This window comes from Ursus arctos, unplaced genomic scaffold (genome assembly GCF_023065955.2).
Source record: "Ursus arctos isolate Adak ecotype North America unplaced genomic scaffold, UrsArc2.0 scaffold_28, whole genome shotgun sequence".
Classification (NCBI taxonomy): Eukaryota; Metazoa; Chordata; class Mammalia; order Carnivora; family Ursidae; genus Ursus; species Ursus arctos.
The window spans coordinates 22,780,675-22,802,214 of record NW_026622963.1 but is presented as its reverse complement, the minus strand read 5'-3'; the positions used below and the strand labels follow the sequence as shown (position 1 = coordinate 22,802,214).

The 21,540-nt window shown below is 47.9% G+C and overlaps 1 protein-coding gene across 1 annotated transcript in view; it reads right to left on the bottom strand.

Moving 5' to 3' along the window:
• IGF1R (insulin like growth factor 1 receptor) overlaps positions 1 to 21,540 on the bottom strand; it is a 296,305-nt gene that overhangs the window by 21,125 nt on the left and 253,640 nt on the right. Inside the window, exons 11-19 of the mRNA XM_026510374.4 lie at positions 19,731 to 20,014; positions 18,256 to 18,392; positions 17,714 to 17,873; positions 13,201 to 13,303; positions 12,596 to 12,666; positions 8,466 to 8,695; positions 8,065 to 8,175; positions 4,174 to 4,333; positions 40 to 169 (exon numbers count right to left, since the gene is read on the bottom strand). Of these exons, the coding sequence (XP_026366159.1) occupies positions 40 to 169; positions 4,174 to 4,333; positions 8,065 to 8,175; positions 8,466 to 8,695; positions 12,596 to 12,666; positions 13,201 to 13,303; positions 17,714 to 17,873; positions 18,256 to 18,392; positions 19,731 to 20,014 (1,386 nt within the window). The remainder of the gene's footprint in view (positions 1 to 39; positions 170 to 4,173; positions 4,334 to 8,064; positions 8,176 to 8,465; positions 8,696 to 12,595; positions 12,667 to 13,200; positions 13,304 to 17,713; positions 17,874 to 18,255; positions 18,393 to 19,730; positions 20,015 to 21,540) is intronic.

Below are 21,540 nucleotides of genomic sequence, written 5' to 3'. Positions count from 1 at the left end.
AGGGCTCTGGGCTCGTGTTATAGGAAAAGTGTCTCATACCAGACGTCAGAGTGAGTGGTGAAGACTCCATCCTTGAGAGACTCGGGGGACATCCAGCGCACAGGCAGCAGCCCCTTTCCTCCTTTCCGGTAATAGTCTGTCTCATAGATGTCTCTCGTCATACCGAAATCTGTAAGGTGGAGAGAAGGTGCCAGAGTGATGCACTTTGAGCAGCTCTGAGGGCAGAAGCAAAGATGTCCCGTTTCTGCTGCAGGGGAGGGCCCTATACCCGTATCCGAGGGGGAGCCACACTTTAAGGAGGCTGGACCTCAGTGTTTGCAATTGTATAATGCAGAATCGATAAGGGATAATTGATTAATCACATGACAAGGAAAATACCAAAAATCTCTGCTTTCAAATATGTTTATAATTTGACTCTTCAAAAAAGTTAATTCCAGGGGTGCCTGGGTGGCTTAGTTGGTTAAGCATCCGACTCTTGATTTCGGCTCAGGTCATGATCTCAGGGTCATGAGATCGAGCCCTGAGTTGGGCTCCGTGCTCAGAGGGTAGTCCGCTTGAGATTCTCTCCCTCCCTTTCCCTCTACTCCTCCCTCTGCTCACTCTCTCTCTCCCTCACAAATAATCTTTTTTAAAAAGTTAATTCCAAGTAAATAAATAAATAGTCAATTTCTTTATTCATTTAAAATGAGGAGTTTATAAATTATCAAGCATTACAGTTTATCAAGAAAATAGGTACCGTGTAGACCAAAGGTCCCTTATATGTGGTTTTAAAACCTGGCGAAATAGACAAGAGTGTGTTGACTCTTATTTACTTGGTAGCACTGCCCATGACCAGAGGAAATGAAATAGTTTTGCCGCTTAATATGGGGGAAAATATTGCAAGTACCGATTCACGGGGAAAAAAAGTACCCAGTAAGGTGCCTAGGAGATGCTATTTACTAGGCCCTTGGAGCTATTACTCAATAATGTTTTTCAACATAATACTCCCACTCGTTTTTGAAAATCTCTTCCATTTTCCATGTGTCTAGAAGATGTCACATAATTACGTTTGACGGCAGGCTTGCTTTATAACCCTAAATTATTGCTTCTTTGTCCGATTTTGATTCTCCACTCAATCATACAACCTTTTCTTACAAGGCTCTTCCGTTCTCCTTCCCAGGAGAAAGGGCTGCTCTCCTTTCTAAAATGTTCATTCATGTCTCTCACTGTGCCACAAAGCGGTAAGGCTACAAAGCAAACAGAGGGAATAAAGTTCCTTGGACGTTAACCAACACAATTTACTGCGACTGAGCTGAGGACCATCAAACTGCCTCTGGTAAAATTACTTGTCATGTTTGTAATCCACGAGACACTGGGTATTGGAAGAACAGGGCTTTCGAACACCAGTGAAGAATAAAAATGAAATGCTGAAGTCTTATCTCAGAATTAATCCAGTGACTTGCAAATGAGAGGACTTGCCTTTACTTGCACAAAACGGGGGGGCGGGGGGGGGGAGGAAATCCCAGAAAAAGAACACAAGCTATTTCTTAACACAAGAGAAAAATTTCAAATTTAAGTGAGAAAAACCACAAGTACAAAGACTATGCCACTATAAATGTGCCACCTGGCTAAACGGCAGATATGTACAGTTCTTGCTGACCTGGACTTCAAACCGCAAGTGGCACAACAGTAGCTCTCCCACCGTGATGTGAAACCAGGAAGAGCGAGCATGAACTGAGCTCCTGCATGTGCCAGGAAGAGGGCGGGAAGCACGATGCCGATGGCCGGAGGAACTAACATCTACTGAGGACCTGCCCCAGCCATGCCAGGCATGCGCTTAGAGCTCCCCTGCACCCACTTCTTCCCACCATCTCTCAGGCCTGCTATATCAGCATGCCCATTTCAGAGGGAAAGAAACTGAGGCTCACAGAACTTAAGGCACTTGCCCCGAGTCTCATGAGTTATTGGCAGAACCAGGATTTAAGCTCAGGCCTTCCAGGTTCCCTAGCACTAGGGAAGGGGAGCTGGTTGGCATCTCTGTGGGAACAATCTGAGTCCCCGTGGAGAAGGGAGGAGAATGGAAAGGGAAGGGGAAGTGAGCAGGAAGCCCAAAGAAAGCCCAGACAGCAGCCGGAGAGGCTCTTCCTTGGAAACCCTGGAGCATAACAGCCTCTTGGGCTTTCAAGGGGCACCAGATGTGTGGATGGTTCAAAGGGCCAAATCCAGGGACACACTGGTGGCTCCTGAGTAATTCTGATGCCCAAGGGGTGTTTGCTCTATGATATGGTTCTGTTCATCACCTCTGTCTCCTACAAATGAAAAATCACCCCTCATTTGATAACCATTCTAGAGGGGATATTCATCATTCACAACTAAAGGGGCAAAACAGTTCATTCAAGATCAGTGCTAAAGAAAAAAATTATTGCTAAGGGAACATGAGCATTTCCGGAATAGACAGTTCAAGAGCTAGATAAAGAGGTTAATTTTATTTAACTTTATTATTATTTTTTCAGTACTTTGACTATATCATGCCATTCTCCTCGGGCCTGCAAAGTTTCTGCTGAAAAAATCAGCTTAGAGTTTTATGGGTTTTCCCTCGTATGTAACTGTCTTCTGTTGCTGCTTTAAAAATTCTCTTTATCACTACTTTTAGCCATTTTAATTATGATGTATCTTGGCGTGGACCTCCTTGGTTGATTTTGTTGGGGGGGGGTCTCTCTGTTTCCTGGGTCTGTTTCCTTCCCCAAATTGGGGGAGTTTTTAGCTATTATTTCTTCAAATAAATTTGCTTTCTCTTCTCCTTCTAGAATCCCTACAATGTGAATGTTACTACGTTTGATGGTGTTGCTGACTTCCTTTAACCTATCCTCTAACTTCCTTTAACTTATCCTTTCTCCTGTTTCATTTGGTTGCTTTCCATTACTCTCTCTTCCGGCTCATGGATCTGTTTTTCTGTCTCCTCTACTACTCATTCTCTCTAGTGCATTTTTAATTTGAGTTATTGAGTTCTTCATCTCTGATTGGTTCTTGTATATTCTGTATCACTTTGTTGAAGGTCTCCAATGAGATCCTCCACTCTTTTCTGAAGTCCAGTGAGTATCTTTACGACCACTACGTTGAATTCTCTATTAGGCATATTGCTTATCTCTGATTTGTTTAGCTCTGTTGCTGTGATTTTGTCCTGGTCTTTCATTTGGGACATATTCCTCTGTCCCCTCACTTTGTCTAACTCTCTGTGTCTGTTTTATGTGTTGGGAAAGTCAGCAAAGTCCAAGAGATTAATTTTAAATAGATTTCAGATGTAAACTATCCCCTACAGCTTCTCAGGATAAATATTTGATGCTTTTCAGAACCATTATCATCTCATAGTAGGAAAATAAGGGTCTTGGTAAGAGCAGGTGCTTTCCTAAGCAGCCTCGAGTTTTTGTTGTTGTTGTTGTTGTTGTTTTAAATCAGGATTAAGAGACTGAAGCAAGGCCCAAACCTAAAGGCTGAAATGAATTTCTAATTAGCATCAGAAATGCAATCCAACCCCCCTTTTTTTGGTGTTTGAGTGGGTGGTGGCAACAAGAGGTCTAACCAGCAGGTTGGTCAGCTAAGTATTATACAGACAAGAGTTTAGAGGTTGGCCAACCTGGGTGTGAACCCCAATTAGCAGTGGTCTTCCCTTACCTGAGGGATTGCCATCTCCCTGTCACTGCTCCTGCTCTGTGTAGGGCCTTCACCATTAGGGGACCTCACCTCTTAGAAAACTCCACAGACCACTGGGAAGACAAAGCTCCTTTCAAGCTGGGAATATTGGGGAAAATACTGGCAGTTTGGATGGCAACTTTTATTCCCAAGTCAAAATCACCTGAGGACGTTGCCTCAATTATTTCTGTAACCAATGCTTGGAACTGTTCTGCCACGAAATGCCTCAAGTGCCAGGAAAGGCTACCTCAGGGACCATGGCCTCAGCCCATCGTTGCCCAGTACCTGTTCCGCTGTGCCCACATGTGCTATCCGGATTTGAGCCACGCTGGCCAGGTTTGTGATTGGCTATCAACTGGAGACAACCACATTATTCCCAAGAGCAAGACTCTGTCCTCATGGGATGCATTGGAAAACCTCTTCACAGGTAAGCTAATGCCAACTCGGTCCCTGAAACGTGTGTGAGTTTAGTTCTTGCTCAGATCTGGAAAGCTAAGAACACACCTCCGATTTTGACCGTGAAATCTTCGGCCACCATGCAGTTCCGGGCAGCAAGGTCTCTGTGGACAAACTTGTTGGCGTTGAGGTATGCCATGCCATCTGCAATCTCCCCAGCCATCTGGATCATCTTGCTCAGGCTTGGAGGTGCTAGGACTGGATTATTCTGTTGGAGATTAAAAAAAAAAAAAAAATTCACGTGAGAATTTAGGAGCTTTTCCCATCCCACGTTCTTTCAGGGTGTGCAAATCCATCTTTGTTCAATCTGACCACAGGTCATTCTGCTAAGAAACAGCACTTGCTCAGAAGGAACATATTATTATGGAGACCAGAGCATCTGCTTCGTGGTAAAGTCATGCGCTTGCTCACTGACCACATCACACGAAGCTGCAGAGAGACACACCAGTTAGCACAACTTGGGCCCAGCATTTTCTATTTTGGGTAGGGCAAAAATTATTTAAAGTGAAACTAACAATTTCTGATATGAATTCTTGGTTACTCAAATTTTTATTAGTTCATATGTTCCTTTTATTTCTATAATCAAAGTACAGGTAAAAGGACGGACAGAACATTACAAAGGCTAGGTGGAAATAGCAAATGTGTTTTCCAAATGGACACTGTATGCTTTATTTCCCACATAAGCATTGTTATCAATTATTTGATCTCTTTCTTTCTCTTCAACTTTCTTCTAAAGTATAAAAATATCGAGATTAGGGGCGCCTGGGTGGCGCAGTCGTTAAGCGTCTGCCTTCGGCTCAGGGCGTGATCCCGGCGTTCTGGGATCGAGCCCCACATCAGGCTTCTCCGCTAGGAGCCTGCTTCTTCCTCTCCCACTCCCCCTGCTTGTGTTCCCCCTCTCGCTGGCTGTCTCTCTCTGTCAAATAAATAAATAAAATCTTTAAAAAAAAATCGAGATTAATGTTTTCACCTTACAATGTGGCATTCCTTGGATTATTTTCCGTGGGCACCAAGGAAAACAGGCACTTGCCAATTAATTTAAGTCCTGGGGAAGCTTATTCCGGAGGGGAATGAATATAAAACAGTGACAAGTAACACGGAAAAGCATTTTCTTTTTGCAGAGGAGGGCAACATACTGGCTTTAGAATGAAAAAGTAATACCTCCAAATCATAATAATAAATCCGCTTGGAAAAAAGTTTATATAAAACATGCGCCCAAATCCCTCCATCCTAAGGAAAAGATAAATACGAAGCCAATCAGCTTGCCACAGTTTAGATGCTAACCACCTCTTGCTCATGCTAGTACAATAGATTTTGCCTCGGTTTCCCTGACTACAGAGCGCCTGTTACAACATTGCAAAGCCACGCTGTTCTGACAGGTCCCACACGCCACCTTGCCAGGTCAAACCCTGTGGACCATGGCCAGAGCATGCCTGGGTGGGGTCAGTGCTGGGAAGATGAGCTGGGACCATGCATGGTAAGTGTCTGCCAGTGCCTGGACAGGGTCCCTGCTCAGTGGAGGTTGGCTTTGTCCAGTGACACGGTAGTTTCTGTCAAAAGCTGGCTTCTAGAAGCAGGGTACCAACCCTCCAAGTTCCCTACACTTGACGTACATTTACCTTCTGAAGAGACTATCAACACCGTCTCTGGTGATTTAAAACACTTATCACTGAGTTTCCTGGGGAAGTGACATGATGTCCCCAAGGGTCAGCCCAAGCCACCACTTTCTTTTACACAGGAGCCTTGTTCAGACACGCTTTTTTTCCCTCTGGACCCACCACTGCCTTTTAGCCTTTTCGGGGCTCTGGATACGCATGGTATGCTAGGAAATCTGCAGGTGAAATGTTAAGTCTACGCTCATGACACCTGAGCTGTGGAGGACTTAGTATCTGTGTTTACCAGAAGTGGTCATTCAAAATTAACATGGAAAACAGAATCAATGAAAGGAGCCCGGTTGTACGGATCGGAAGAGAGGGCTGACATCTTGTCGGCTCGTGGTGCTGCGGTGCCGATCTTCCAGACATCTGAGCAAGCGGAGATCTTTAATTTGCTTAGAGCTACTGAAGACATGTGTACACAAACACCCACATTTAGCAAAGTAAATGAGCAAGTCTTCACTTGGGGAGAAGATGCCAGCAGAATATAATGAGTCTGCAGGACAAGCATACATATTTTTATACTTGACATGAGCTAGAAAGAACAAGTTTAAATCTGACAAATCTAAGAGTGAATTTTAGATCTGAAAGGACTTGGGTAATCATCTCGTCCAACCCTCTTATTTTACACGTGAGGAAGCCAAGGTGCAGAGGCCCGGAGCGGCTGCCTGAGGACGGCAGACAGCTGAGCGGCAGAGCCAGGACTGAGACGACGTGTTCCAAATGTTTATTCTGTGCCTGAAATCGGGGATGCGGGGAGTGAGGGCTCCGTACTTTTCAGAGGTGCCTTGACTGCATCTGATAAGAAATATGCTGCCACGCGCCCCTAGCCCCCACCTGATGCTGCGGCTCCCCTCCATGCTGGCTTGTGTATTACCCAGGTGAGCTGGGAAAGGGCATTAAGATCCAGGGGCGCTGGGGACCCACGGTGGTAGAGCAGAGGGGGGGCGTGCTCTACATCGCCCTGCTCTCGGGGCCCCGGGCCACACTCGGCCTCGTGACCCTCACGGAACCACAAGCACCGTCTGCCGTGACTAAAGGAAGCCACACGGGAACAGGTGCGCAGAACTCAAATTAAGGAACTACCACTTGGGGGAACATTAAGTTGCAGATTAAAAGAAAACAAAAGATTCAACTCACACAGGGAAAGGCTGGAGAAATTCAAAAGGGGGAGAGAAAGGGAAGGATGCCGGCAGACATAAGCAGGTGCAAAGCCTGTGCGGAGCAGAGTCAGTGTGAGAGTGAGGACCTGAAACCCACCGCGGCGGCCACGGAAAGGCACGTGCTGCTGGTATTATCTGTAAGTGTTTCTCTACCGGCTGACTTAGAATTCCTCACTTACAAGTCATGCTTCCATATGCTAAAAAGCTGGCTGTGGGCTCCTGCCACAGGAGGGGAGGCACCACGGGGACTCATGAGAAACTACACAGGATTTCAGCCGGTTTAGACTTTGAAGCTCATAACACAGATTGATCTTTCTGACTAGACGAAGCAGAGACCGTGCCGCTGAGGTGCTTGTCGCTCTGCCTCTGGATCCAGCCTGAAAGGCGGATGCAGAGTTTGAGAAACAGAGCTTCTAGGTCTCCAAGGCGCAGACTGTGGACAGCGTCGGGGTTGGGGGTGGGGGGGCGTGTGTGGGTGGAGGGGGCTTGTGAAGGAGAGGATGTCTTGTGCACGGAGCTGGGTGGGAGAAACCACCCCGGCATAAGAATCGTGCCCACCTGACACTGAACTCTGACAAGCGTTTACTGAAAGACCACCTGCCACAAACATGGACCACAAACTGGTGGCTGGGCCCGGGCTGAAACGCCGAACATGATGGGGTGGAAGGGGATCCACTCAGAGAACCAAAGAGGAGAGAGTCTGTGCTAGGAGAGGAGAGAAGTCAGAGGAGGGAGGGGTTCCTCCTGGCGGGGTGGTGGTGGTGGTGGTGGTGTGTGTGTCAGGAAAGACTTCAGGGAGGGAGCAGCCCTGACAGGTGGAAATCAGGGAGTGCCGGTGGTGGAGGAGGTAACTGGATAACTGCTGGTGGTGGGAATGCAGGAACAGACGTGCAGAGGGGTTAGGGACGGGGGAATTTGAGGGATGGCAAGTGCCTCCCCCAAGATCTCAAGGTCCCCTCTAGTCAGGGAAATCTTTCATATAAAGGGCCTATAACCAAGAATGCGGCAAGAAACAGTCAATGCTGAAAGTAAGTAGATTTAAAGACACCGGATCTCCTGGGGGAGGGCTCTAAAGAAGAAAGGACGGGTAACGTGCAAAGTCGGTTAAAACCAAAACTGACCTCTATTTCTGGCCTCAGAGACCTGAGATAGCTTTTGAGATCCCCCCGTGTCATCAGTTCCATGATGACCAGCGTCGGCTGGCCCTGGGACACCACGCCCAGCAACCGCACCTGAGAGGAATGACAAAGAGAAGGACTCAGAAGGTGAGGGTTGCCCCGACTGTCCCCACCCACGCTGCTGGGACCTGCAGAGCCCAGATGAGCAGGCCACAGGGGGCTCCACTGGCCGGGGTCCGCCTCCCATGCACAGATGTCTAAGGGCAACCGTGAGGTGACGGGGGACTCTGGAAGGCAGGGGGAGGGGAGACACCAACCCCCCAATGAGGCCACGGACACCCTGGGGGGCTCCAGGGAAGGGCTCTCCCTGTGTCAGGTTCTGGCTCCTCAGGGCTGTCTCTTACCACGTGGTGACAATTGAACTCCTTCATCACTGAAGCCTCATTGAGAAATTCAATCCTTTCGCGCATGCTCGCAGCCTCGTTCACTGTTTTAATGGCCACCCTGGTTTCGGGCTCATCTTTAACCACGCCTTTGGCGACTCCTTCGTATACCATCCCAAAGGAGCCCTGGCCCAGCTCTCGGCTCATGGTGATCTTCTCTCGAGCAACCTCCCACTCGTCAGGTACGTACACTAGAGAAGAAACCAGAACTGAGCCAGGTAAGGCCAGGGGCCCCTGGTCCAAACGTGCTTTTGGGGGGACACCAAAGAACACAAGACGCCACTTCCTAAAGGCCACAGAGATCATCAGGAACAGTGACGCGGCTTGTCCTGAAAGTTCTGTAAGGCAGCCACGCCATCAAATACTGTATTTCAAGTCTTCAAGATTCTGCGATAATTTGAGGACACTAACAGCATAGCAGAACCACAAAGGGGTCCAATTTGAGATGTGCTAAGTACAGAATTCACAACAGGTTTCAGAGACTTAGGGGCGCCCGTCTGGCTCAGTTGGAGGAGCACGCGACTCTTGATCTCGGGGTCGTGACTTTGAGCCCCGTGTTGGGGGTAGAGATTACTTAAATAAACAAAACTTTAAAAAACAAAAACCAAAAAACCCCACAAAGACCTAGCACAGGAAATCATGTAAATATTTCAATGGTTTTTATACTGAGTACATATAAAAATTGACAATACTTTGCATATATTGAGTTAAATAAAGCATATCATTAATACTTCACCTGTTTCTTTTATACTTTTTTTTTTTTAATTGGCCACTAGAAAACCTTGAGGTTACATATGGGACTGGCATTATATTTCCGTTAGTAGCACCGTTGTCATCCAGACAAGTGTCTCCAGCCTCACCAAGACCCCGGGCCGTCTAAAGGGCACAGAAGCAACTGAGCTCTGACACCGAGGAGCATTCCGTCGTGAGCAGGGTGGAGGGGCAGCTGATGAGCACAGGAGTCTCCCTGGGGCTCGGGCCTGTGCTCCGTGAACTCAGGGGAGCCCCCCCCCACCACTGGGGGGTGAGGGGCTGGGAGGTGGGACATGCTAAGACGGAGCCCGACTAGGACTTCTCCAGCCCAGGCTTTTGGTCAATCTGGTTTAAGGAATTAAATAAGTAATTCTAGGCAGGCAGAAAGGAAAAGAGAGAAGAAAAGGGAGAAGGGAGGTAAGAAAGAAAAGAGAACCAAAACAGAAGATCTGTCCCACAACTCGGATGGGCAGAATGAAAACTAAAAAACTAAAAAATTAAAAAATCAACCATAAGAAATTCCAATTCTAACGATATTCCTCTAACACTGGTGCTTACGTCCTTGCCTGAGAACGGAGTCCCCAGCGGCCTCCGCCGCACACTAACTGTTAGGAAGGAGGCGGTCCTGGCTCAAGAAGTGCAGGACTGGGAAGCTGGGATGGCATCTGTGTTTGCGTTTATGCTTTTGGACATTAACCTTGCGCCTGTGGCCTGTGAGAGACACAGGGGGTGGACAGCTGTATTCTAACATCCCCGGATCCCATGCATTTAACCTTTAAATGATGTCTTAAAGAAAAGATGTCTATCAATTAGGGCCAGGAGATACCACCAATTTATACCCCCGAGGAGGGTCCAATATGGCCTCTATTAATCAATCTAGAATTTTCTCTCATACACATTTTTGGATTTCACATCACATGTGTGTTTTGGAATTTCATAAATGGAAGTCTCCCCTCTGCATGGCTTAGATGCCACACAGCCCTGGAGAAGAGGCCGATGCTTGCTTCAGAGAGTAAGTATGCAAGACAAGCCCGTAGATAAGACTCTTCATAATACCCCTTGGAAAGGATAAAGAGACACTGCCTCTATCCATTTATCCCTGAAAATCCAGGCTTGCTTTTAATCGGAATTAACTATGTAGCACACCGTAGAATACGGAGTTAAAACCAATCACAGTCCTTTCTTGGGAGGTCCCTGAAGTCAATACTCGCAATCCTTCCTCTAAATTCACCCCAGCAGCTCTCACTTGAACCGGCATTCCTAAGCCCTGCCAGCCAGCTGTAGGTGACATGCACAATGTTATCAGCACTTCCCTACAGGGGATTTTCGGTGTACTCTGGAGAATGGTGACATGCAGATTAGCTTTTGGAGAAAGAAGTTTTTGAAGCATTTGCAAACTGCAATGTCATTTTGTCACCCCTTGAGGAAACTAGGTATAAGGTGTTTGTCAAAAGGCCGAATACATTAAGTTCAAATGAGGTGACGGTGTTCCTACCTGTTGGACTGGGTGCCAATGAGTTTGGGCTTTGTTTATTTTATTTTTAAAGAAGAATCAAGGCATATTATGAATGTAGTTCTGGAAAGATACACAATTTGAATTCAAATCACCAGTACCGTCTGATATTATATTAATGCTCTTTCCAAACTTCCTGGACACCTCATAGACAAAACTGCAAATGCCAGTCTCCTGTGCTTTATTTCAAAGCAGAGCAAAGTCTCTGGAATAGTCTTATTCCACCTTTACAGAGAGGGAAAGTGGCCTTGCAGTTTCCCCATAAATTCCATAGGGTGTATAATGACTCCTTATCTTACTTTTTTTAAAAAAGCTATCATTTATACAAACAACGCATAAAAATCTTTGTTTTTTTTTTTTTGAATAAAGAAAAAGATCCTCTCCACAAGTAACTACTAAAGTTTGGTGAGTATCCTTCCAGAATTTCTCTATGCCTTATATACATACATACATTATATATAGGAGTACAGAGAGATGTACGTATATGTACATACAAATACACATATATGTCTATTAAAAATTTTGTGAGATCTTTATAGAATCAGAAATAATGTCATTATTCTGCACTTGATTCCTACTCAGGGGAGGCTGCTTTTGACTGACTTTACTGTAAACAGAACTGAAACAGAAATTGTTAAAGAAATCGTAGGGAAACTTACACATTTATATAGGGCTTTTAGAGTGTCGAAGTGTTTTCCTGTCTTCCCTCTGATCAGGATAATCAATCAGAATAATCACGAATCCATCTCCTATCTCCTATACATCTACCTCTACTTTCACTTCACCTGACACCAAGAAAGAGGCAGTTTTTCTAAACGCATTTACTCGATTTCAGTACTTATTCATTCACCTGACGAACCCAACGCAGCTCCTCCGTGGGTTAGCCTCCCTGCCTGCCCCGAGGACCTCACCGTCCTTTTCCACGGTGACTGCATCCCACTGTCGACAAGATGCCAGAGACTGTGTCACCCCGACTTCTCAACTGCCTCCCTATGTGACCTGGGGGTAAGCCTGTCCTCTGAACCTCCCTGCCTCACCTACACACAGGCAGGCCTAAGAAAAGCCACCTTACAGGGATGTAGGGATCAAATGGGACAGCATTTATACCCCCCCCCCCGGGAAAGTGCCAGGTAATGGTGCCAGTATCACCGGACTCCAGGACCAATGCCCTGCCTGGACTGACTTTGCAAGGTCTGGATTCAAACCCACGAGGGAGAAGAGACAGCAAACAAGGAAAAAAGAAAGAACTATCCATGGAGTACATCCCAACTTCCAAGTCAGACCTTCTCAGTCACTTAACTAAACGGCCCTCGTGAGTTATTACCCAAGGGTATGTGAATGGGCCGTGGGGGTATAAATCGTGCGATCCCAGTCAGGAGGGGGCGAACAGAAAAACTCCAAGACAGAAAAACGCAGGGAAGCCGTGAGTGGTCAAAGACAGTCACAGCGATACGAAACTCAAGCTGAAACAAGCTTAAAAAGAGGACTGTTTGGTCAGCTGCGGCGTATCTTCTGACTACATGTCAACAATTAAAACAGCTTTTGTCATTCTAGCGTAAAATTTCAGGCAATTAAGTAAATTGATTACCGCGCTGACCAGTCATTTCTGAAGCCTGTTTTTCTTTGGGGCATTCCGTACAGTCCCAGAATTTTCTACATACTCAGGGAACTGCTAAAAACCTCAAAAAAAGTGTTCACCAAGACATATTTTGAGGCCAAAGTTACCTCAACATAAAGCAAACCTCTTCCCCCTAAGTTAGCCACATTCCAGAAAGCTCCCCGATCTGGGACGTCCCCAGGCGGCGACCTTGGCTTAGCTGCTTACCGTCGGCGGCGCTGAAGTACTCTGGGTTCACGGACGCGTACAGCACTCCATTCCCCAGCCTGCTGTTATTTCTGTCAGAAGGACAAAATTCAGGTTAAAAAACCCCATGTCCGCACACGTCATCCCTGCTCTATCCGTTTTATTTGTCCTGTTCCGCTAAGTGGGTATCCAGAGGAGGGGAGCGAGGGCCAGTTCCCGTCCACCGGCTCTCGCCTACACTCCCCCGTCGGGCCCCGAAGCCATCTCGCTAACACGTCTTTGGGCTTCTTCAGTGGCCTTGGATTCAAGCTTTTTAAGACACCTTTGTTTCTTTACTTCATCAGAAACTGAAAGGCCTACTGGACAGAAAAGGCTGGAAAAGTCCCTGCGTGCGCAGCAGTATCTGAGTGAGGGCATGAGCCGTACGGCCCCAGACACACTTTCTATTGTTGCTGAATCATTAGCAAATGCTCTCTTTTTCCTGGGAGGAACACCGGATGGGAAAACCAGGTTTCCCAATCCATAGGATATTTCCTCAAAATTCTCAAGACGTTTCCTTGAACTTGAGTTCAAATCAGCAGGCCGCGTGGCCACAAGAGGTGTCAGCTTCTCACGGAGTCACTCACCTTTTCCTGTGGAAGACGTACAACATTATAACCAGCCCTCCCACTATCAACAGGACGGCAACGGGCAGAGCTATGATCAGATGGATGAAGTTTTCATACGTTACTGCGGAAACAGGGGGAACGAGAAAATGTCACTAGGTGCACAGGCTGGTCACTTCTTGTTTTGTTTTGTTTTTTTAGCTGGAAGTATGAAAAAAAAAAAAAACCCAACATTCCTTTACTGCCCTATCGCATAGGGCAGACTAGGAATTCTGAAGGTAAACAGTATCAGATAGAAGAGCAAAAAATTCTGAGTTATTTGGAAAAAAAAAAGATAAAATAAGTGCACACAGAGGAGTAATTCATTTTTAAAGTAGAGTATATCCTGAAATAATAGTTCAAATAGTGGGTTTGAGTAAAATAATCTTTGTATGTAATTTAATGACTGTGTGTGTGTGTGTGTGTGTGTGTGATCTTTTAAATCTTTTTAAGTCTTTTAAAAAGATTTTATTTATTTATTTGGGGAGGGAGAGAGCACAAGCAGGGGGAGGGGCAGAGGGAGAAGCAGACTCCCCTCTGAGCAGGGAGCCCGATGCGGGGCTCGATCCCAGGACTCCAGGATCATGACCTGAGCCAAAGGCAGACGCTTAACGGACTGAGGCACCCAGGTGCCCCAGGCTGTTTTTACATATGCATTATGTGCAACACAGAAGTTGAGTAGTTACTGTTTGTGATGAACAGACGGAAAACATTTTCATCAATTCAGTGAATGCATATATTCCTATATTTCCAAGGAAAGTGAGTAATGTTCTCTTATCCAATAGTTAAATAAAGGCAACCATGAAGATTAAGCATATAATTGAAAGTCGATTCCCAAATCTGATTTGCTATTCCTCACTGAAAAGCTAAACAATCATCACGCAAAATCTGAAATTATTTAGAATCATGCAGGAAATCTCTTCACTTTGCTCACTTGTGTGTTGCATTTTGGTCACCTTTCCAGGAAATGTATAGGCACAGCGGTGGCAGACATGGAGCCAAATCTCTTCAAGCTTTACTGATGCCAGATCATCAAGCAAGGGCGAGTAGGTCTGATCAAGGATGCCCCACCATTTTTAAACAGGCTTTTCAGATAATAAAGTGATAGGTACACAAAAGCCATAATGAGTATTCTACCCAAATGGACCTTTATCTGTCTTAAGACAGTTCCACAGGCGATTTAAAAACACCTAACTGGATGGCACCCCTTGCCAAAGTTGCTCTGAATTCTCCCCAAACATTAGGGTCTAGTTATAAGCCTGACCACAGCACCTGCTCATCCCCGTCACCAGCACTTCGATGACAGGTGCCAGGCTGGACACCGGGGACGCTGTTGCACAGCTTTGAAGACTCTGCCGGAAGCCAAATGTCCGTGTGTTTGCAGGTGGCACAACAACCAAAAAGGTGGACCGCCCACATTGCAAGGACGCCCACACTGCAAGGACGCCCACACTGCAAGGACGCCCACACTGCAAGGACGCCCACACTGCAAGGACGCCCACACTGCAAGGACGCCCACACTGCAAGGACGCCCACACTGCAAGGATGTGGAGAAGAAAGTAGAGTAGAGAAGGGAGTCAGGGGAAGCTTTCCAAGTGCAGAGGAAGAGTTGGAGAGGATACTGGGGAGAAGCAGGGCTGGCTCCCAAGGGGCCTGTTCAAGCCAGGCAGTTTGAACCTCATTCTGCAGATTAAAGGGAGCCAGTGCGAGCTCTCGGGCCCCACAGTGATCCGAGCAGATCTGTGTATGTTGGGAGGGTGCTGCCTGAGGACGGCCTGCAGGGGGCTGGCGGCACGCAGGAGGCACGGCCACCACATCTTGGAGGGTGCCAGGGGGTGGGAGGGGACCTGGCTATGTTCTGCATTATCCAGCCCAGGCCTCACGAAGAGACCGCTGCTCCTTTGCTACGAAAGAAGATGACTCACAGAGATAACTGTCCTCTCCAGGGTCACACAGGCAGCTGGGAAGCCGTGGTCCCGGGACCGTTCCTGCCCCCACAGCTCAGACCTGCCCCCAAAGCAAGCACCCCAGAGGCTGTGAGCTGAGGCAGTGGTGGTGGCAGTAGGAGCTGGATTTCAGTGACACAGAATCAATGGGACTGGGGGTTGGATGAGAAATGGGTGGCTGGAGAGAGAGAGAGAGAGAGAGAGAGAGAGAGAGAGAGAGGAGGATGACTGCAAGGTTTCAGGCTTGCACGGGGCGTGGATTATGGCACCACTGACTGACCTTGGGAACAAAGGACAGAGAGATAAGATACTCTGAGGGCAGCAACCGTGATTTCGGTTCTGTGCACAAGGAGTGGGAGGTACACATGCGACACCCAAGTAGAGATGTCCAAGCGGAAATGATGGAACTCACGGGAGACCCAGTGACACCTACTAGAAGTTATGCATCAGTGATTATTTTGCCACTAAAAATCATCATCATCATTACGCTGCTTTATGGCTTATTAACACTATTTTAATTTTTAAAATGAAGGACGTTTTCATCAGATCACTCTCAACATGGATGCACCGCCTGCATTTTCTAATTCTTGAAACTACTCTGAAGTTATCACTGCCTTTGGGAAGCCAGCCGAGTTTTAGCTTTTCTTCCCGAGGACAACTTCTTATATTCGTCTCACTTAGCCCACTGGTCAGGTTGTACCGTGTTCTGAGTTTCACATTTCAGTGGGGAAACGGAGAAACTGGAACACAGCCAGAGAGGAGCAAAATGATGAAATGGCTAGAAAATTGGTCTCTGCGACTGGGCAACAAGAAAAGGCCAAGAGACTGGAGATTATTTAGTCTGGAGAAGAAAAGTCTGAAGAGTCATTTAATAGCATTCAAGCACATGAAGGGTTCCTAAAAGGACAGCGGTTGCCAGAAAGCTTGCAAAGCTTCCGTCTCCTCTGAGGATTAAACAAGAGGAAAAGAGGCTACGCTGTAGCAGGGGAGGCTTGTCTGACATAAGGACAAACAGCAAAGCAGGCATGCAGATCTCATTTTCCTGCAGTACGTGCCAATTTCTGCTGGACAGAGTCCATCAAGGGGCTCTCGGGGTTCCCAGTGGCATCCCAGCACTCCCAGGGTTAAAGACAGGGTAGCAATGGCAGAGGGGAACGTGTCCTCCCCAAAGAGAAGCCAAGGCTGCTATTTCAAAGACTGTGGCCTGATGCTATACCCTAAACCTAGGCTCTGTTCCTAAGGGATGGATGCAGAGAAGAGAGAAAAGGGGAGAAGAGAAAACGGCTCTGGAGATGGTTCTAGGCATTCCTGTGAAGGACTGGGTGGCAGAGGCTTGCTGGTGAGAGCAGGTTAGTGGACCCCATGGAGAATTCAGACTCTAAGTTGTTGGAATTATCTGCTTAAGCTGTTTACCCCTAAAACCTGAACTCAGGCCCAGTGCCAGGCTCAAAAAATGCTACCTCAAGGTCTGCAATTCTATGCACGCCATCCTTCTTTTGGTATCTGTACTATCAGGATTTTCAAATACCTGTCTTTGACTCTTAGGCACTAACCAGGTGGATGGCTGGATAGGTTGAATCCTGAATTTAAAAACTTAGACGCCAGATCAGGGCAGCACAGATGTGGACACTGGGAGGGACCAGGGATGTGAGGACCACCCACTGGACCCAAAGTAGCACCAGTAAGCAAGGTGGGCTGCTCTTTCATGTGGGGCAGTGAGGAATGGTGTCATGCCAAATTAGATCCCATTATCTGGACAGGAAATCATCTGAAAAACTGGGTTGCTAATAAGAAATAGAAACTCAATGTGGAAATAATGAGGAATATTTATGTCACCAAATAAAATACTGGATTTCCTTGGCCAAGCAAGCATAGGGCCCACGGTGTACTTACACATTTTACAAGACTCAGTTTTCAAATCTGAAATCCTTGCCTAGTACGGCCTTCTAAGAATTCTGTCTTGACAATGCTTGAGCATAAAATCACAACATGGCCCAGTCTCTGTGCCAGACCACGAGCGCTGTGTGCTTTCGATGTGTGTTAGTGCTTTAAAAGTGCATCTGTACTTTACCGACAGGCAGTGAAGAGGACAATGCCTTAGTCTGAGGTGCTCTCACAAAGACTCCTTCCCTGGAACAGGCTGGACTGGATGGCCCCCAGATTTCAGTCACCTCTTAGGATTCTAAGCCCTAAATCTGAGCCCTAACCAGCAGCTTGAATTGGACAAGAGGGGGAATGGTCAATTCAGCGCTTTGTAAAATGCTTCCAACATAAAAGCAAATTCAGAGCAAAGGCTTCTTGCTGACCCACCCTCAAAAGCGGCTCACACCCTCTCCCTGCCCATCAAATGAGGTAGGAACTCCAAGCAGCAGCTCCCCTGCTCGAGCTCCCAAATGAGGTGCTGGCAGAAGTGTGACCCTTCTGAAATCTGGCCAGCTCGGTTCCAACGGAAAATAAGAAAGGCAAAGAGAGCCCCGCCAGCCCAGGCTTTCCCAAACCCGGCCCAACCCGCTTTCGCGTCTTCCAGCTACTCCTTCCCCAAGCCTTACTTTTGGCTGGGACATAGAAGAACACAGGATCCGTCCACGACCCATTCCCGGAGAGAGAGGTGGCCTGGATCCGGGCTGTATAGTTCCCCGGGTTGAGCCGGTTAAGCTTGGCACCTCCATATTTCCTGTACTCCTGTCTGGATACACATTCCCGCTGATCCTGGGGGAAATAAAACATAAGCATGTGAGAAATGGGTGCCTGCTGCTGCCCCATCTCTCGCATCCCACCTGACCATGATCCTGATTTGCAATAACAGGGAAGACACCAAGGCTGAAAGGCAGTCTTCCAGTAACTGTAAACACACCCAAGTTCTAACCAAATATATATCTATTTTTTTGGTAATCAAAAAGAGTTCCAGAAAGATGAAAAGTTCTTAAAGACAATCTAGCTTATGCCCAAAGATCGTTTTCTGTGACAAAGTTGGTTTCTGTTATGGGGTTAAGTCCTCAGCTAACCGGGAGGTGGCCTGTCCTGTCCCGCAGCACATGCTATCAAGGGGAGTGGGGACACAGCCCAATGCGGACCACTGCACCAGTCTTACCTCGATTTGTGATCCGTATTTTATTTCATACATTAGAATCAATCCATTGGGATTCTCAGGTTCTGGCCACTTTAGAAAGATGGAGTTTTCAGGCCTCGACTCCCAGGTCACCGGCCCAGGAATGTCATCTGCTCCTTCTGTGCAGCAATGTAAACAAGCGATAAAGACGGATTCGGGTCCCCCCAGGGGAGCTACCCTCCCCCAGTCTGTGCGTGCAGGGCTGAGGGCGGGAACCACATATACTCCCCCAAGGCCGGCTGCTCACACACAGCACAGGGTTTGGAATCCAAGCAATCTAATGACCTGGGGGTCTCTAAGATGCCACAATCCTTCTCCGCTCAGCAAACCCCCTCCCCCAACAAAAAAGCCTGCTATCAAGTACAGTGGGAGAACCCTGTAACTTGAGTAACTTATGTCTGCTGTTTGGCTTCTCCCACTCACGAAGGGAAACTATGTGAGGCCATCAAACACAAGCAGCATCGAAAAGGCGTCTTGTGGGCAGAGGCGGGGGCAGCAAGCCTCCAGGTGGCCACATGGAGCCTTCCGGGTCTGTATCTGTCCGCATGCGGCCAACGCAACTTTGATGCAGGCATGAGGGATGGCCCTCAAGCTAGGCCTGTGAGGAAGCCCCTGGGAAGCCGGCCCTCGCAGCGGCCACCGTCCACCCTTCCTCCAGCGTCGCTGCTAGCCGAGGCTGGGCGCTTGTGCTCTTGCTTCTGCGTAAAGCAGTAAGCCAAGTGCTGAGCAAGGGTCACTGCAAGTTACAGCCGGGGAAGGCTCTGAGAAACGAGCTGGTTTCTGTCTCTCCCAGAAGGGTGGGGAAACTGAGGCCAGGGAAGCTGACAGTGGCCTTGAGACATGCTATGCGTCAGCGCCAGCACGGTGCCCTGGAGGTTCCCCTCCCAGATTCCACTTCTTCTGGGTTCCTTCTCTACTACCTGCTAACCCCGGCAGGAAAGAGAATGGGCAGTTCACCTATCCTTAAAGATGGATGGATGGCGGTGTGAGCAACAGGCAGCTTCTAACTTCCAAGGGGAAGGTGAAGACCGAAGAGGCAGGACCAAAGGCTACTCCGGCAGTTGACTTTGAGGAGCAAATGTCACTCTGAATCAAGACAGCTAACTGATTCCATTGAACCTGATGACTCAAGAACGACTGTGCACAAATGGGGAATAGGGCCATGGGAATGTACAATGTGAACCAAGTGGGAGGAGGGGAGTTGACCCTGAAGGGTGCTCCCTGCTCTTGTAGGACTTTGTGTGAAGACTGGGTTGAAATGATGTCATTATGAATGGGCTCCATTCCCTGGGCTTCTAGTCTACCATGCTGACTACAAATACCCACCCGTTCTTCAATAAGCAGGATGGAGACTAAGGGTGATTGCCCTGGATGACACACCTTGTGTTCATAAAACACAAGCTTCTCCACTGGGCTGTGAGTGAGTCAGGAGTGGGGTTCGCTGGATCACACCCTACCTGCAGGCATGGTTCTTGCAAAAACAAAGTTGGAGGCGCTGCAGCCCAGCTTCTCAGCCTCATGGTTACAGCTGTGGATGTCAATGCGGTACAAAGTAAAAGGCCGGAGGTTAGAGATGACAGTTCTCTCCTTGTTATCTACTCTGCTCTCAAAGAAAGGGTATTCTGTCTCGAGCTCTTCTGGGTCTGTGATATTATAGGTGTCCGCCACTGTGCTGTTCCTGCCTCGGCTGGACATGGTGGTGTTGGTGATTTGTGTGACGTCTCTCCGCTTCCTTTCCGGTCTGCAAGGAAGAGAGAAACTTGGCTTGTAAGTGCCTCTACCTCTTTTGTCCCTCCTATGACTTGGGTTAGAGTAATGGAAAGAAAAGAAAATATCTTAACTTTGGATGAAAGGAGCTATTCAGCCCCTTTGGACAAGAACCAACAAATAATATGGGGATTTCCTTCTTCGTTATTTATTTTGCTTTCTCTGCTGTGCAGAATCGGCACACAAACTGCCCCCTGGCTCCCAGAGTGGTTACTCCATTGTATCTAGAGGCGAACAAATGCCTCAGTCACTCCTGGCTCTGCAGCATCCTGGCCCATGCTACCTGGCCCACTGACCTTATGGTGAAGCATTAAAGGTGACCAACCTGCTGGCTACACTAAGATTTATTAGGGGGTCAGGTGAGAGGTGAGCTGTGTGGTGTAGGCTCCAGAGGGATGGGCAGAGGGGGTTCAAGGGCCTGTCATGGTGGCTTCTCTGACCTCCTTTGTGGGAAGAAAGATGCTAAGCACTTGCTTAGACCCCCAGACTCTTCCCTCTGGGGCTTCCACTGGCTCTCTCTTCCTCTGAGACCCTTGTGTCTGTATTTTTCACACTCTTGGAGGTCTTTCCAGTCTGGCCCTGTCTCTCACTCAGCAGTGACCTCCTGTGGCCTCTCCAAGGCCCTGCTGTTGACAGGGGTAGAGTCACTCACTGTCATGGACTGGACTAGGGCTTAGAACAACAGCTACAAAAGCAAGAGGACAGCAAAAGAGAAATCAAAAGAGAATGTTCACACCCAAAGGGCAGATGAGGCAGGCCAAACAGCTGGAGAGGGCGACTGTTCCAATCGCAGCTGTTGTGGGATGTGGAAAAAAAGGCTTTGGGCTCCCCTCAGAAACCTTAAAAACAAGCCCCTCATATTTACTGGAAGCAAAGGCAACAGAACATGAGAGTAAGCACCCAGACAAGAAACAGCTACCCTCAGGCCAACCACCAGAAACAGTGGGAAGCAGGCTGCTGTCCATTCCACACTGAGGCTGTCAGCGGGCGTCACCATCCTGTGTGCAGGCAAAGCGTGCGGACGACACAGAACAAAGCTCATCTGGGAAAGCAGACTAACACCCCAAGGCAAGGAGAAAGACCAGAAAGTGGGAACGCTCATCAGATCTCATGCGGGGGAGAAAGAGAAGTCCCACAGGGAATCAGAGCACCTGGGAGCCATTTGCGGCTCAGCTGACACTCAGCAGGCTTCCTGTGGGTCCTTATTTGCCTAGAAGTGAAAAACTTGGAAGGGAAAAGCAGGGGGCTTGGGGAATGGGCCTCCAACGCCCCAGTCTGCCCAGCCCATGGATTCCCCTGCAGAAAATGCCATTACCGCTTTTGTGCAGTGACCTGGTGGGTCCTGACCCAAAACATGAACCATTCAACCCAGATATGCTCATTCCACCAGGCAGAGAACCGCAGGGTCAGGCCGTGTGCTAATGGCCCCACTGCATTCACTTTTGTAATATACGGGGACGAAAGATTAGGAGATGAGGCTGATCGTTTCCCATCCTCACA